The sequence below is a fragment of the Equus asinus genome, chromosome 11 (genome assembly GCF_041296235.1).
Source record: "Equus asinus isolate D_3611 breed Donkey chromosome 11, EquAss-T2T_v2, whole genome shotgun sequence".
Classification (NCBI taxonomy): Eukaryota; Metazoa; Chordata; class Mammalia; order Perissodactyla; family Equidae; genus Equus; species Equus asinus.
The window spans coordinates 2,167,041-2,181,615 of NC_091800.1; the positions used below are offsets into that span (position 1 = coordinate 2,167,041).

The window sequence follows — 14,575 nt, forward strand, 5'->3', positions numbered from 1 at the left end:
CTTTTCACTGCAGAGGAAATATAGGCATTGGATATTCAGTGAAATGCAAATTCTATGTGAGGTATTACATGAAAAAAAGAACACTGAAGGTGGTAGAGATGACAGTATCTTGCTTTTCACTGCAGAGGAAATATAGGCATTGGATATTCAGTGAAATACAAATTCTATTGCCATTTGGCTCTCTTCGTCCTTTCCCTGTGAATTTAATCATTGGAAGATACAGTGTGGTGTATGTGTCCATTACTGGGTGAATCAAAATATACAGAGAATCATTGTTAAAAGGTCTAGAGTGCAGACGTTGCTTTAAAACCAGAGCACCTGCTGATTCTGATGTCAGTGCTCTATGGGGTTCGCTGAGACACTGAGGGAAAGAGTTAGTGCTTCAACAGCCAGGACTTGTGTTTGCCTTGACATCCAGGTACAGGACCTGGGGTCAAAAAGCCAAGCAGCACTTCCGTTAGTTCCACTTGACATCATGGAATGTTTATCACATTTATTGTCACGACTTTACAGCTTAGCGACGGAATACTGAACTTTAACGATGTTGTCTAGTTCTGGCTGTGTCAGGACTCGGCTTTTGGTTAACATTAGGAAGCCAAGTATTTGAAAGCTTTTATTTGTGTGACCGGTTTGCCGTTAATAGGTATTAAAAGCAGGCTGGCAGGACAGGAAGGAGGTAACCGTTATTCTCTGCAAAGTAAAGCATAAAGTGCCCTCAAAGTGGCCCTAAACCTCTGTGAGAAAACCTTGAGGAGCTTTCATGGGTAGAGGCAGTAAAGAGGGAATGACAGTGACTAGAATGACGTGACCAAGACAACGAGGCAAAAAACTCAGCACGTTGTCTTGCTTCCTGTCAGATGCTCATGTGTTACATCCAGTCCTTGGCCCAGTGTACCGTCAGTGTGTTTTCTGTTTAGAAAATTGTCATGTATTCATACAAGGATTTGCTCTTTAGAAAATTGCATGTTCTTCACTTGATAGAAATGCACAGCTTGAATCATATTACTAACTCTGGTCTTTGGTTTAAAACAGGCTTGCTTGAGATTTCAAGAGAGGGCATGATGTCGCCTTCCACTTTAACCCGTGCTTCAGTGAGAACAACAGGGGAGCCATTGTTTGCATTACAAAGCTGGAGAATATCTGGGGAAAGGAAGAAAGACAGGCAGATTTCCCCTTTGAAAGTGGTAAACCAAAGTAAGTTATTGCTACTGTGAGATATTGAAAATGTCTGTTGCTCATGGGACTCGCTCTAAACCACAATGCCCTTGAAATGAATTTTCACCGGCTCTCCTGAGACACCTAACTAGGACATCTCCTCCCCATCCCAGGGGACCAGGCACTGCAGGCTGGAACAGGGCAGGAGCGGCTGTCGTGCTTGCGGCCACCACTCTGAGTTTAAGCTCTTCTGGAAATGAGAAAGATATCATCCTTAATAAAGAAAGGCAGAAAGTCTTTACGGTGCAGTTGGACTGAAACTCACTTCCTTGAATCAACATAATTGGCACAGCAGTCAAAACTAAAATCTTTTTTTCATTCTAAAATGAATACATGCCTGTTTTATGAAAAAAATTATATATTTTTAAAGTGGCTAAAAAGTCGTCCATCCTTCATCCCTTCCACCATCCTCACAAAAGCTGCAGCTTGGTGAACATCTTTCCAGTATTGTCTACGACACACAGCACACTTTCTGTGTTTAAGTGCTGCTTCAATAGATATTTCCTAGGTGCTCCCTTTTGGGCCGTGGCTGGCTGTAGAGTGGGCAACAAACAGCTCGACTGTAAGCTGCTCGAGGGCAGGGAGCAGAGGGACCCTATGCTACATCTGGTGGACGTCTTTTCCTCTTGAACATCGTTACCCAATGGTATGTCATTGTTTACGTGTGTGATAATTCAACCAGTACCCTATTGATGAAAATTTGGAATATGGAACATTCCAAACAAATAAAACCTGGGAAGGTTTATTTATTTATTTTACTGAAATACTGTAATAACTATCCTTATAAATCTTTGCTTCCTAGAAGAACAATTTTATTCAAAGAATAGACATGTTTAAAATTTAGAGAAGATATTGCCAAAGTGCCGCTTCTGAAGGATGTGAGGATTAACACATCCACGAGCTCCTGGAAGAGTATGTTTTCCCTACTCTTGCCAAAACTGGTTATTACAGAGCTTTGTAACATTTGGCACTCTATTAGGAGTGTCCTACTTTCGTGTTTATTTTTTACTTTTATGTGTTTTAGACCATAAAAAACTTTAAGTTTTAATGTAAACTTTGTTTTTATTAATGTTTTCCTTTATGGCTTCAACTGTATATTTTTCTAACAATTTTATCATTTCGTTTTGTGTAAATCTTTAAATAATCTAGAGTTGATTTTTGCTGTAAAGTTACTCTTTCTGCACTTTAATCAGTTCCACAAATGATCTTAAAGATGGAACATCGGGCATCCTGAGCTCAGGCAGACTGGTTTTGAAATTAGTGGGCATTTCTAACAGTTCTGCGTATGTGCCATTTCAGATACAAGTGCTGGTTGAAGCTGACCACTTCAAGGTTGCAGTCAGTGATGCTCACTTGTTGCAGTACAATCATCGGAAGAGAAATCTCAGAGAAATCAGCAAACTGTGAATTTCTGGTGACATAAATCTCACCAGTGCTTCGCACACTGTGATATAATCTTAAAGGGGCAGATGCTTTTTAAAAAAACAAAATTGAATGTAAACTTTGCACATTTAAAGGGTTCCTGTGCACTGAGTGAAAAGTTTTACCTTTATTCATCAATGTCCTTCTTGTAAATCATCCATTTAATAAATACTGTAAGAGTTACCTGTCTTCATATGTCATTTAATTGGGGCAGTTTATTTTCAATAATGCACAATGCAAAAAGAAATATGTAGCAATATTAATACTGTGTTGGAGTCTCCCAAAGCTTTCTATACTTCCTAAAATATTTTTTAAGACAAGAAATAGAAGTAAATACTACCCAAAAATTAACCTCTCTCTTCCTGGGTTTCATAAAAACCAGGAGATGCCACAAGGAAATCATTCTCCCATTTTCTTACTTCAGGAAATAAAATATATTCAGGAAATGAGAAAAGCAGAAAGAGTTTACCCATAGATGACCCTTGACCCATAGGCAATTACTGTTAGCATTCTATTTCTTTTGACTCCTTTTAAATCCTATTGTCTCTAAACTATACTTTGCTGCTTTCAAATCAGTATTGGATACCGACATGAGACTATCTCCCCATAGATTTTCTTGGTTTTTATGAAATCTCTAAATTTGTAGAGGGGAAAAAAGTCATTTCTTAATTAAACATATATCAGATTCAGAAGTTTAATAGTTCCCATTGTCAACATTCTTAACTATGCCTTTCTGCCCTTCCTTTCTCCCAGCAAGCCCAAAGAATAATAAAATTTCAAAACTAGGTTGTGGTCACACGACTTCATTTTATAGAAAACCAAAATATTATTGTATCTATTATTGTCTCTACAATACCGTCTTCTCAAGTACTTTAAATTGCTCATTGTCACAGGCTGGGTTCCCAGGGAAGCAAAGAGATCAGAATGCAAGAGGTTTATGAGGGAGCACCCTTGTATCAACTGCTGTTGGGACAAGAAGGTACAGGATTGGGCAGAGGAGGACATGGGGCGTGGATGCCATGCCTCAGCCCACCCTGCAGGGGAGCTGTAGCTGGGATGATCCTTTAGAGTAGTCAAGAGGGGGACACGTCCTTGTAGCTGAACTCTAGTCAATGAGTACAGGCCACCTGGGAAACAGGGCGGAAACATGGTTGAAGGGTCTGTCTTCACCTGAGGCTGTTCTCACATGGGATGATAGCTGCGGGCGGTCTGCGCTTCCGATGACTAGAGGAGTTCATTCCTCAGTCCTTCAGAGGGATTGGGCGGCACATCACAGCACAGTGTAAAAACTACAGAAATCCCTTAACCTAAGATCTGGTCTGGACCGCCCTTCTCCTATGGTTAAATGGAAGAACATAAGCTTTGGAGAGAAGAGGGAACTATGTTTACGCAAAATAACTCCGCTGAGCCTCGGTTCCTTTGTCTATAAAATGGGCAGTACAGCACATCTTCTGTAGAGTTACTGTGATCGCTAAATATTGTTTGCAAAGGGGTCATCATGTAGTAGTCTTCAATAAACGGAAATGCCCTTTCTTTTTGATTTTGGAAAGGCTCTTGTTCTACTCAAGCAGTTTCCTTCCATTTGGTCTTCAAAGAGTTTTCTCATGCCTCATGGTTCTAGAGTCCAGTAGCCCAGGAACACTCTTTCTAGTTGTAGGAGACACTGATGGCTGCCTCCCCATATATTCCCCGTTTCCCATCCCCTACTGACTCCTATTGATCTGCAGATGGGCAAGTGGCATCAATTGGCCCAACCAAAGGGAAAGACAAAGCTCTGCTTACCACCCACAGCCATCTTATGACCCCGAAAGGACCCCGCCTTGGAGAAGCCGACACCGAGGGTGGCCAAGTGAACTACGAACCGAATGTGGACCTTGATGCCATCACTGAGCTGTTGATACTAAAGTGCCTCGAATCATCCTGATGACTTATTGTTAAGCCAGTTTGAGTTCACTTTACTGCTACTTAACAGCCAAAAGCTTTCTGAACGATTCAGTAGTAGATCTTATTAAACCTACCACAGAGAAAAACCATGCTTACAGACTCTGTCTTATTCTCATCTACTTTATCCTCGAGGGCAAATATTATTTTATGTTGCATATTGTTACTTTGTACTCACCTCTTTTACGTGTTCCTGGCTCTGCACCCTTAGTAAACCCTAACTTCTATATATATTTCTTTGTTCTGCATGTCTTGCTTGAATTATTCATTGATAAACTTAATGATTAAAAGCTACCTTAATCTCGGGTAAGACTAGGCATTCTGGGAACATGCCTCACACAGCCTCCCAACTGCTCACATGGACTTGATAATAAACACCGTCTCCCCCACAAGCCGAACACACCTTCCTTTGACAACAGAAGTGGATGCGTTTTCTTTTCTTGTTTGCAAACCCCTAATCTTGAGGGGTTATCCATCAAGTTCCTGCTTGTTTGGTCAACACCTCCAACCCTCAACCCATTTGCTGACACAAACAACTGGACCCAGGTCTGATCACAAGCTTCAACTACTCCGAGTCTTCTTGGTGCTCCGTTATTCTGACGGTCCTGTCTTCTACAATCTCATAGGTGAGAGTCTTATAAAAGAACATTTCAAACCCATCGTGATTGATATAATTCTCTTCAAAGGAAGAAGGCATTTCCTTCAAAGGTTGTCAGTTATGTCAAAGGAAAAAGGAAAAAGGCAAAACTTTAATGGGCACCTCTAATAATTTGACCATTTGAAACAGCAGCATGTAAACTGAGTTCAGAATCCAGATAGCTCATCTAAAGAAACGCAGTACACCTGGAAAATGCAACCTGCTAAGCTGCTCAACACCAGCAAATTTAAGAGTTCAAACTAAGAATAGCGTATGAAAGGATGTAAATATTCCTGTCAAAGTTTAACATATTTGATTAAACTGAAGAATGTTCATAAGCTGTGAATATACTTAGCTTAAAGTTTTGTTTTTTTTTTTTAAAGATTGTCAACAGTTATCTCAGTTGCCCATTTTTTTTTCTTTCGCTATTTCTCCCCAAATCCCCCTGTTAAATAGTTGTATATTTTTGGTTGTGGTCCTTCTAGTTGTGGCACATGGGACACCACCTCAGCGTGGCTTGATGAGCGGTGCCATGTCCAAACGAGTGAAACCCTGGGCCACCGCAGAGTAGCGCACGAAGTTAACCCCTCGGCCATGGGGCCGGCCCTAAGCTTAAAACATTTTAAACAAGAGAGGCTAGGCACAGTGCATTTTTTATTCTGCATAAAGTAAAAAATATCCCCACTTCCCCTGAAAAACAGTGTCATATCTAAAACACAATAGTAAATATTAACAATTAAGACATTACATAACACTATATACATGAACATGAATCCATATTCTTTAACTTTTCAGTATTCGAAGAATACACTGCAGCATGGAGATTATGACAAAAATGTTTTGCTTTTTCTAATTCATAGTTCTTCTGGTTGATTTACATTAGGAGGCGTTCGAGGTGAAAAGGCAATTAAGCCCCCACCAAAGGAAGCGTGCCTGGCGTGGTCCTGTCACTTCTCCTCCACCTGAGTGAAGGGATCACTGCACCCCGGGCGTGGCTAGAGAACAAAGTCAGAGAAGTCACTAAAGTAACATTCAAGTTTCACCAACTTTGTCTGCAACATTGCAAGTTAATAGTGGATTAATTAATAACATAACATTTTTGTACCTAATAAAATTATTAACGTAATGATTATGCTACTTTCTAGCAGATATGTCAAAACTATAGCTTTTTTCATTGAAAGGGTGACTAACATGTAAATGGACTCAGCAGCACATGCAGAATGAATAAAACTGAGGCCACATCTTAAGCCACTTATGTAGAGTCCACAAATCCTAACCCATAGAGCCGCACTTAATATGCCTTTTACTAGTCGGGTCCTGTGGGATCCTTTCCTCTGTTCCCCCTCAAGCCCCAGTTCAGGCTCAAATGATGCCATGGAGCAAGTCATAATTTGGGTGTGAAATGGACAGGGGGGACCAACAAAAAATATATCAAAAAATCAAAATTCTAATATATACAGAAGTAGAAAAGAATTCACAAGGAGAGTAAATTATAAGGTACTAAGATTTATCAGCAAGATAATGTATAGATAACTGTGAAGTACTTGTAATCATATTACTAATATATGAAAAACAGAATATTATGATTCATTAGCTTCCAGATTTACTTATAAGATCATATATTATCAGAACCTATCATTCTGAGTTCAGATCTAGGAACAAGATGAAGTCAAGTTTCTATAAATGGGCCTTATGCCGAAATGCCTGACCCTCTGGTCTCAGCCTGCGATTAAAGGCAGCTGGAACCAAGAAGGACCAGAGTGTGGGTCACAGTAACACACTTCTTTCTGCCCCGGAGACACCAGGCCACCCAGAAGCCTGAAAACCAAGAAGGCATCTTTGAGAGCCAATGAAAGCCAAGATAACAGAGGTCCTGAAGGAACTGGTGGCTTCAGGAACCCAAGCATTGGCCAGGCTTCATGAGGTTAACAACAGCTGCTGCTGTTTGATCCCACACTTGCCATAATGAATTGTTTACATTCTGAAATCAAAGATCAACAAATCAAGGCCATTCCCTGAGCCATTTTAGCAATTGCCCTGGAAAATTTCAAGGTAAGGCTGTACACCAGAGTTTCAGCCGGGCTACACATTAAAATGACCTGGCAAAGGTCTACCCCAGATCGCTGAACTACAACCACGTGAAAGGGCAGAAAACCAGGGCAGCAAACACTCAGTGGGCAAGAGAGCACTGCAGCATCGTGCCCGTGCCAGTGGCCCTGAACACGAGGCAGACGCTCTGCCTAAGAGAGGCCCAGGGTGGATCAGGGAAATGGAGCCCTGAAGTTACAACATGCTTTAGGAACATAACACATTCATATCCCTCTCCTCATAAGAGATTAAACGTGTGCAGCTGTGCCTGGACATGAGGCAACATGGGAGAGACGAAAGCGTCCACAGGAAGGCTGCCCAGAGGGCTGATGCTGGAGCTGGAGTTAGAGGCAAGAGGTCACCAAAAGTAAAGGCTGGGGGCTTCCAAATAAAATAGAACATAATTAGAGTAAGCAAATTAGAATGAAAACAGCCAATGACACCTGAAGCTAGGCTAGACATCGTGTCCCCAAGCGCATGCTTCAGATGGGTGGAAACCTTGCCTTACACTTTCCTGCATCAGTTAGAAACACCTGCATAACCCGGGCCACATGTTAGATATTCATGTACTCAACCGACTCGTCACAGCACATTTGACACATAAGTCACATAAGGAAATACACCTTCAGAGCTTAATGCTAAAACAAACTATATTTTAAAGTATGTAAACACGAAATTTTGTTCCCATTTTGATAAAAATGAATAACAAATGGATTTCAGCGTAAAAAAATAAGATGTAAATTTTAAACTGCATTTCAATTAAAAACTGAGTAATATTCATTTTATAAAACAAATCTAGAATATAAAAGAACTTTTCAGATTAAGTTGGAAAACTTACTGAATCAAGAAGATGGCATTCAGTCATGAGATTTTTATTATCAAATACTGCTGAAAAAAGAATTTTTAACTTTTTAAATATTCTCACAGTCAAGGGTTATTAGAAATGGACAAAGCTTTGAAAGATATGAGAAGTTCCATATATCAAATGCTAAGACAAAAATATAGGTCATCTTAGGCTATAACAGTTTTTCAAAATTCTCATCCTTAATTTCAGCATAAAAAGGGACTTCTACAAACAAATCTCATGCTTGTAACATTAAAGGTGCCCAAAAGAATCTCAATGAAGAACCCAGCTGGGGAAGATGAAATGTCCGGCCAAGGTGATGTTTATTTTGCATTAGGCACCAGCCAGAAGAGCACCACAGAGCAGCAGAAGAGAGGAGGCAGAACTATCACATGCTATATTATAACAAAAACGCAAGAGCCCTTTCCTAATGCATGACAATCACAACAAAGTAGGTAGGAGTAGGCAGTAGGGAAGAAAAATTGGTCATTTGGAAGAAAGGTTTGACGATGTGTGTTGTAAAGGAGGAGAACTAAAAAAACTTCAGGGAATTTCTCTAATTCTTAGTCTTCACAAACAATGAAGGATCCCAAATAGTTCGGTCTAATGTAAAATGCTACTTATATCCAACATGGATTAGTATCTGCTGTTGATTTTTTTTTTTTTTTTTTTTTTTTTGGTGAGGAAGATGGCCGCTGAGCCAACATCTGTGGCAATCTTCCTCCATTTTGTATATGGGATACCACTGCAGCATGGCTTGATGAACAGTGTGTAGGTCTGTGCCCAGGTTTCAAACCTGCAAACCCTGGGCCACCGAAGCGTAGTGCAGAAGCCCAGCCACTATGCTACCAGGAAGGCCCTGCCCCTGTTGTCGATTGTTAATAGGTCTACCACAACCGGGGTCTACCTCAGCTGATTTCCTTGGAATATTTTGAAATTAGCACATTTACTGTGTTTCAAAAGTTCTGGGCAAAAGTTTTGATACAAATGAAAATAAAACCAAACCCAACTTCCATAAGCATCATTTTTTAAGCACAGCCAGAGAAGTGTGATGGTTTGGTGCCTAAGCTTCCTTTCCTGCTGAAATTCTCATCCAGCCTGGCACCAACCTGAAGGAAATCACCTCCTCATCATCTCCCTTCCCTCTTGGGACCTGTGACCTTTCTCCCAGGACCGTGGGGTTAGGGGCTAATAACAGAAGTGAAGTCACTTAGCAAACACAGAAATGCAACTTTAGGAGATTTGTCACTTCAAGTAATCTAATCCCATCCATCAAATGAAATCTGCAAGTGTTTGGTGGTGAGGATGTGGTCTATTTTCCAGAAATGACAGACAGCTTATATCACTTCCTGTGAAAATTTTTTCACCTGCTGTACAAGCTCCCATCCAACCCAAATACTTTTCTTAAGCAGTCTCAGCAGAAAAACTAACCTGAGAACGATTTAACGGGACATTCGATTCTAAAAGATCCAGCGTCAAAGGTTATATGATCAACTTCCTTCGGCACCGCAGAGCCCACGGCCTCAGCACGCTCTCCCGGCTGCATCCTCTCTCTCACTGCCTTCTTCACAGCAGCGAGGCGACCCCCATCTGCGATCCCAGCACCATCCTGTTTTGGTTCACTCCCTATACCTGAAACAGATTTGTCCTACAAAGAGAAATTATGACATTTACTAAAGCAACTCGTTACCATCTTATAAGAAAAATAAATAAAGCATACCTGAAGTATTTCACACATCCGTCTTATACTTATCAAGTTCCTAGTTTGTGCTAAACGTGCTAGGGGTCAAAGGTAAAGGACAAAGTTCCTGCCCTCAAGGAGTTAGTCTAGGCTGTTGTCATTTAATGTAAACAAAGACAAGACCCCTCAACATGTCTAAAAACTGATGGAAAAGAGAGAACAAGGCTAACTGATGGAAGGAGAGGTCAATGAATAAGAGGTCTGAGGGAATGGTTTCAAAGTACAGATAAAAGATTAGTTTGATTTTACTTGTTCAGTAATCTTAACAGTGGCCTATACAATAAAGTAGGAGAGGACCAGGAGGAGGGAGAAGCCAGGAAGAAAATGGGAGCCAGAGGAGGGGGCGCCGGGGAGGCTGAGCCGGAGACGGAGCCCGTCCCCGCAGCGAGGCCGGCACGGACCCCCTCCCGGTCACGGCCACTGAAGCCTCGGTGCCTGACGGCGAGGCCGACGGCCAGCAGTCCTCTCCTGAGGCCGAGCCGCCGCCGCCGCCGGGGGAGCTCGCCCGCAGCCCGGAGGCGGCGGGGCCGGGGCTGGAGGCCGAGGAGAAGCTGCCCGCCGGGTGCTGGAGCCGCGGCAGCCGCGCTCAGGAAGGGGCCGACCCTCGCCTTCCCCTGCCCGCCGCCCTAGAGCCCCCCGCTCCCAAGGAGCGCCCGGAGCCGCCGCGGCCCCAGCCCGCAGCCCCGCGCTCGTGCCGCCGGCGGGCGGGACTCCGCGCTGTCGCAACTCATCCCCGCTCGGAGGTGCGGGTCACGCTGCACCCCGTCATTGAGGACGCGCTCGTCGTGTCGTTCCGCCTCGGGGAGAAGCTCTTCTCCGGGGTCCTCATGGATCTGTCCAAAAGATAGGAAGTGCAGAGACTCCTTTCACGGCTCTCCATTCTGTTTCCTGCAGCAGCACACACTCTGATGGTTTGGGCCCCGTGGGACCCCTGTGACAGTATTTCCCAAAAGGGAATAGAAGGATAAACCCGAAGCTATGCAGCTTCAAAGTAACACATTCCAAGAAGGGACAGAAGTCCAGCGTGAAGCGAATGGTGGTGTTCCTGGGGATCCCCCTCCTGTCCCGCCTCCGGAGCCGAGCTTGGCTGAAAGCCTGTGGACTTCCAAACCACCTCCTCTCTTCCACGAAGGAGCACCTTATCCTCCCCCTTTGTTTATCAGGGACACATATAACCAATCAATACCTCAGTCACCTCCGCGGAAAATTAAGCGACCCAAACGAAAGATGTACAGGGAAGAATCTACTTCAATAATGAATGCTATTAAACTACGACCCCGGCAAGTCCTGTGTGACAAATGTAAAAACGGTGTTGTTGCTGAAAAAAAGGAAATTAGAAAAGGCAGTAGTGCAAGTGACTCTTCTAAATATGAAGATAAAAAACGGAGCAAGGAAAGTATAACTACTGTGAACAAAACACTGAAAACTGACCATAAAGTGGATGGGAAAAACCAAAATGAAAGCCAGAAAAACACTGTGGTTCAGGTTTCAAATATTGCTCACAGCAGAGGCAGAGTAGTCAAAGCTTCTGCTCAGGTGAACACAACAAAGGCTCAGTTAAGTACCAAAAAAGTGCTCCAGAGTAAGAACATGGATCATGCAAAAGCTCGGGAAGTGTTGAAAATTGCCAGAGCACAGGCACAAAAGAAGCAAAGTGAAACCTCTAAGTCCAAAAATGCACATTCAAAAGTCCATTTCACACGCCGCTATCAGAATCCTAGCTCAGGTTCCCTTCCACCCCAGGTTCATTTAAAGCCACAAAGGTACAGGAATGAAGAAAATGACTCCTCTCTGAAGACAGGACTTGAGAAAATGCGGAGTGGCAAGATGGCACCCAAGCCCCAGTCTCGCTGCACCTCTACTCGCTCAGCAGGTGAGGCCCCTTCAGAAAATCAGAGCCCCTCAGATGGCCCTGAAGAGGCCAGCTGTGCGGTTCAGGACACAAACGAAGTGCTTGTGCCTGGTGAGTAGGAGAAACCACAGACACTGGGCAAAAAGGGCAGCAAAAGCAATATCTCTGTTTACATGACCCTAAATCAAAAGAAATCTGACTCTTCCAGTGCGTCAGTGTGTAGCATTGATAGCACGGATGATCTGAAATCCTCCAACTCTGAGTGTAGTTCTGAAAGCTTTGATTTTTCCTCCAGGCAGTATGCATGCACCTTCCACCTCCTCCACTTCCTCCTCTTCAAAGGAAGAGAAAAAGCTCAGTAATTCCTTGAAAATGAAAGTCTTTTCCAAAAACGTCTCTAAATGTGTCACAGCAGATGGCAGGACCATATGTGTAGGGGACATTGTTTGGGCCAAGATATATGGCTTCCCTTGGTGGCCAGCCCGTATTCTTACTATAACTGTGAGCCAGAAAGATAACGGCCTTTTGGTTCGACAGGAGGCCCGTATTTCATGGTTTGGGTCTCCAACAACATCTTTCCTTGCTCTTTCGCAACTCTCCCCCTTTTTAGAAAACTTCCAGTCATGCTTTAATAAGAAGAGAAAGGGCCTGTATCGCAAGGCTATCACAGAGGCAGCTACGGCTGCCAAGCAGCTGACCCCTGAAGTGCGGGCTCTGTTGACACCGTTTGAAACATGAACATGGACAGGAAGGTAGGCAAGAACCATTGGAAGGTGCCACAGATCTCCTAATTTAGTTAGGAGTAACTTCTATGAAATAGCCTGGCCAAATTGGAGAGAGAAATTGCACTCAGCTGGCTGCTTTTTTTATACTTACCTTATAGCCATTTTTAGACTGAGAAGCTTAAACTGAAGAAGCAATCAAATTTTGTCTTAAGGAAGTGAGATTTTAGCAGTATTTTTGGGTTTTGACGTCTAAAACCATCCCAAGGCATAGGAGCCATAGCCTCAACTGAAAATGAATTTTTGCAGGGACTGTTAATTGCCATTTGTACCTAGTACTGTGTGTATGTGTGTGTATATATATACGGACACATACATATGTGTGTGTGTATATACACATATATATATATAATATAGCCTGTCACTATGTGACACAGGTTGCATATTCGGGATTGCAGTAAGGGCTGGTGAGCTGGGGGGAATAGTGTGGATATTTAATGACTACTTGCTTTTTAATTAACGAACACTTAGCCTTTCTACGTGCATAATGGTGCAAGAATGGCGCATAGGTGTCTGAAAAACTGAGATGCTTGCTATTCAGTTGCAGACTGGGTACCTAGCCCAGTATTTGAGATCGAGACTGTCACAGCTGGCTAGGTTTGAATCATCACTCTCTCTCTTTCGTCCAATGGTTATTTAACAAAAACTTTCAAACTTCTGGTTTGGGAGTTTAGATAGCTTTGTCTTTGGATATGTAAATAGTCTATTGCTGAATTTGGTCAGATTTCCTGACTGGCTGTTCCTAAATTCCTAGGATACGTCCTAGTAAATTGCACTTTATGAATTAATTGTCATATGTGTAATTGTTGCATTTTGGATTTACCTAATTTGATAATTTTTAAAAAATATTTTCATTTAAGGTATCTGTTTGCAGGTCAGAAAATGAGAAAATGTAATCGTGTAATGCTCTGAAATGTAAAAAAAAGCTGTAAATAAAATCAACTAAATCCAAAATAAAATAAAATAAAGTAGGAGAAAAACACTGCGGGTAAGGGGCAGAATTACAAGGCTCTGATATAATGCTATCTTGACACAGCCATTATCTGCGTCGCTGGTGGTGTTATGTTCCCAAGACTAAGCACCGGATAAAAAATGCCCACAGGAGGTCCAAATGTCCCAGCATCCTTCCTGCTTAATAGACTTGAAATTCATTCAATCAATCTCGTCACTGCCCTCAGGGCCTTTGTCATGAGTAAGACATTACCAATGTCTTACTAAGACATTACCTCATTGGTAAAATAAGGAGACTTCATTAGTAAAATAATCCTACAATAATCTTTTAATACTCTAACATCTTAAACTCCTAAGACAGAATTCAAAACACAGTTTTTATTTGGATTACACAGCATAATAAAGTACCAGTTTAGAAACCTGATTTTACAACCACAGGCGTTTTTCTAAAATCTAAAAGAAAAAATGGCAGGGCTCCAAGGTGGCTTGAGAAGTAGCAATCTGAACCAAAAGCTTGGAGTTAAAATATTTTAGGAAAAAAATTACTACAAATAGATAAGAATGGAATCTATCATGTCAACAAAGCCAATTTTACAGAGAAAATAGGAACTTTTCCATGATAAAATTTGGGAAGAAGAGAGAGAGTCTAAGAGTCATTGTTCCTCTTTTCTCCTTAAGAAGTTCCTTCATTTTGAAATACATCACACACAAGAGTATATAAAGGAGAGAGACGGTATAGCCTGTGGGTTAAGAACATGGGTTCTGGAGTGAGAAACCCAGCTCCACCCTGGGCACGTGCTCGAGTCTTCCTGGCCTCAGATTCCCCACCCGGGGATAACGGCACCCACTTCACAGGACTGTTGTGAGGATTAACTGAGTCAATGTGTGTAACGGCCTGGGAAGCATAGTTGGCACATACTAAGCATTATGTAAATTATTTACTACTGCTATTATTACTACAAAACAACGGATAGGTACAGTCTAAAGAATAAAACACACTGGTACATACCACCGCTTAGCAACTCAGAAGCTCTCAGGGGGACCAAATCCAATCTCAGCCCCCACATCCCCTCCCAGAAATGACCATCCTGAATTTTGTGTT

General features: G+C 42.3%; 1 protein-coding gene and 1 pseudogene across 4 annotated transcripts; one reads left to right on the plus strand and one right to left on the minus strand.

Moving 5' to 3' along the window:
* Positions 1-5,856: 5,856 nt before the first annotated feature.
* On the minus strand, positions 5,857-11,098 carry LOC139046587 (disks large-associated protein 5-like). 4 transcript variants are annotated; one of them, XR_011506790.1, is made up of 4 exons: positions 10,138-10,343; positions 9,579-9,795; positions 8,142-8,191; positions 5,857-6,210 (listed from the first exon to the last, which is right to left on the minus strand). XR_011506790.1 is itself a non-coding variant. In XM_070520305.1 (4 exons), the coding sequence occupies exons 1-4, from the start codon at positions 9,883-9,885 to the stop codon at positions 6,163-6,165; spliced, it is 330 nt and encodes a 109-aa protein (XP_070376406.1). In that variant the 5' UTR covers positions 9,886-10,343; the 3' UTR covers positions 5,857-6,162. The 4 variants fall into 4 exon arrangements, 3 of the variants coding, with proteins under 3 accessions (XP_070376406.1, XP_070376405.1, XP_070376407.1); XM_070520305.1 differs by having other exon boundaries at positions 8,142-8,188; positions 9,868-10,343; XM_070520304.1 differs by having other exon boundaries at positions 9,868-10,343.
* Positions 10,213-12,495, plus strand: LOC123283891 (PWWP domain-containing protein 2A-like; annotated as a pseudogene).
* Positions 12,496-14,575: the final 2,080 nt, after the last annotated feature.

Excerpts from the sequence above, each read along its gene's own strand:
- LOC139046587 (XM_070520304.1), bottom strand. Across the intron at positions 8,192-9,578 it reads TCCCGTTAAATCGTTCTCAG|CAGTATTTGATAATAAAAAT; the intron begins GTTAGTTTTTCT and ends TTCTTTTTTCAG. Across the intron at positions 6,211-8,141 it reads AATGCCATCTTCTTGATTCA|CCACGCCCGGGGTGCAGTGA; the intron begins GTAAGTTTTCCA and ends TTTGTTCTCTAG.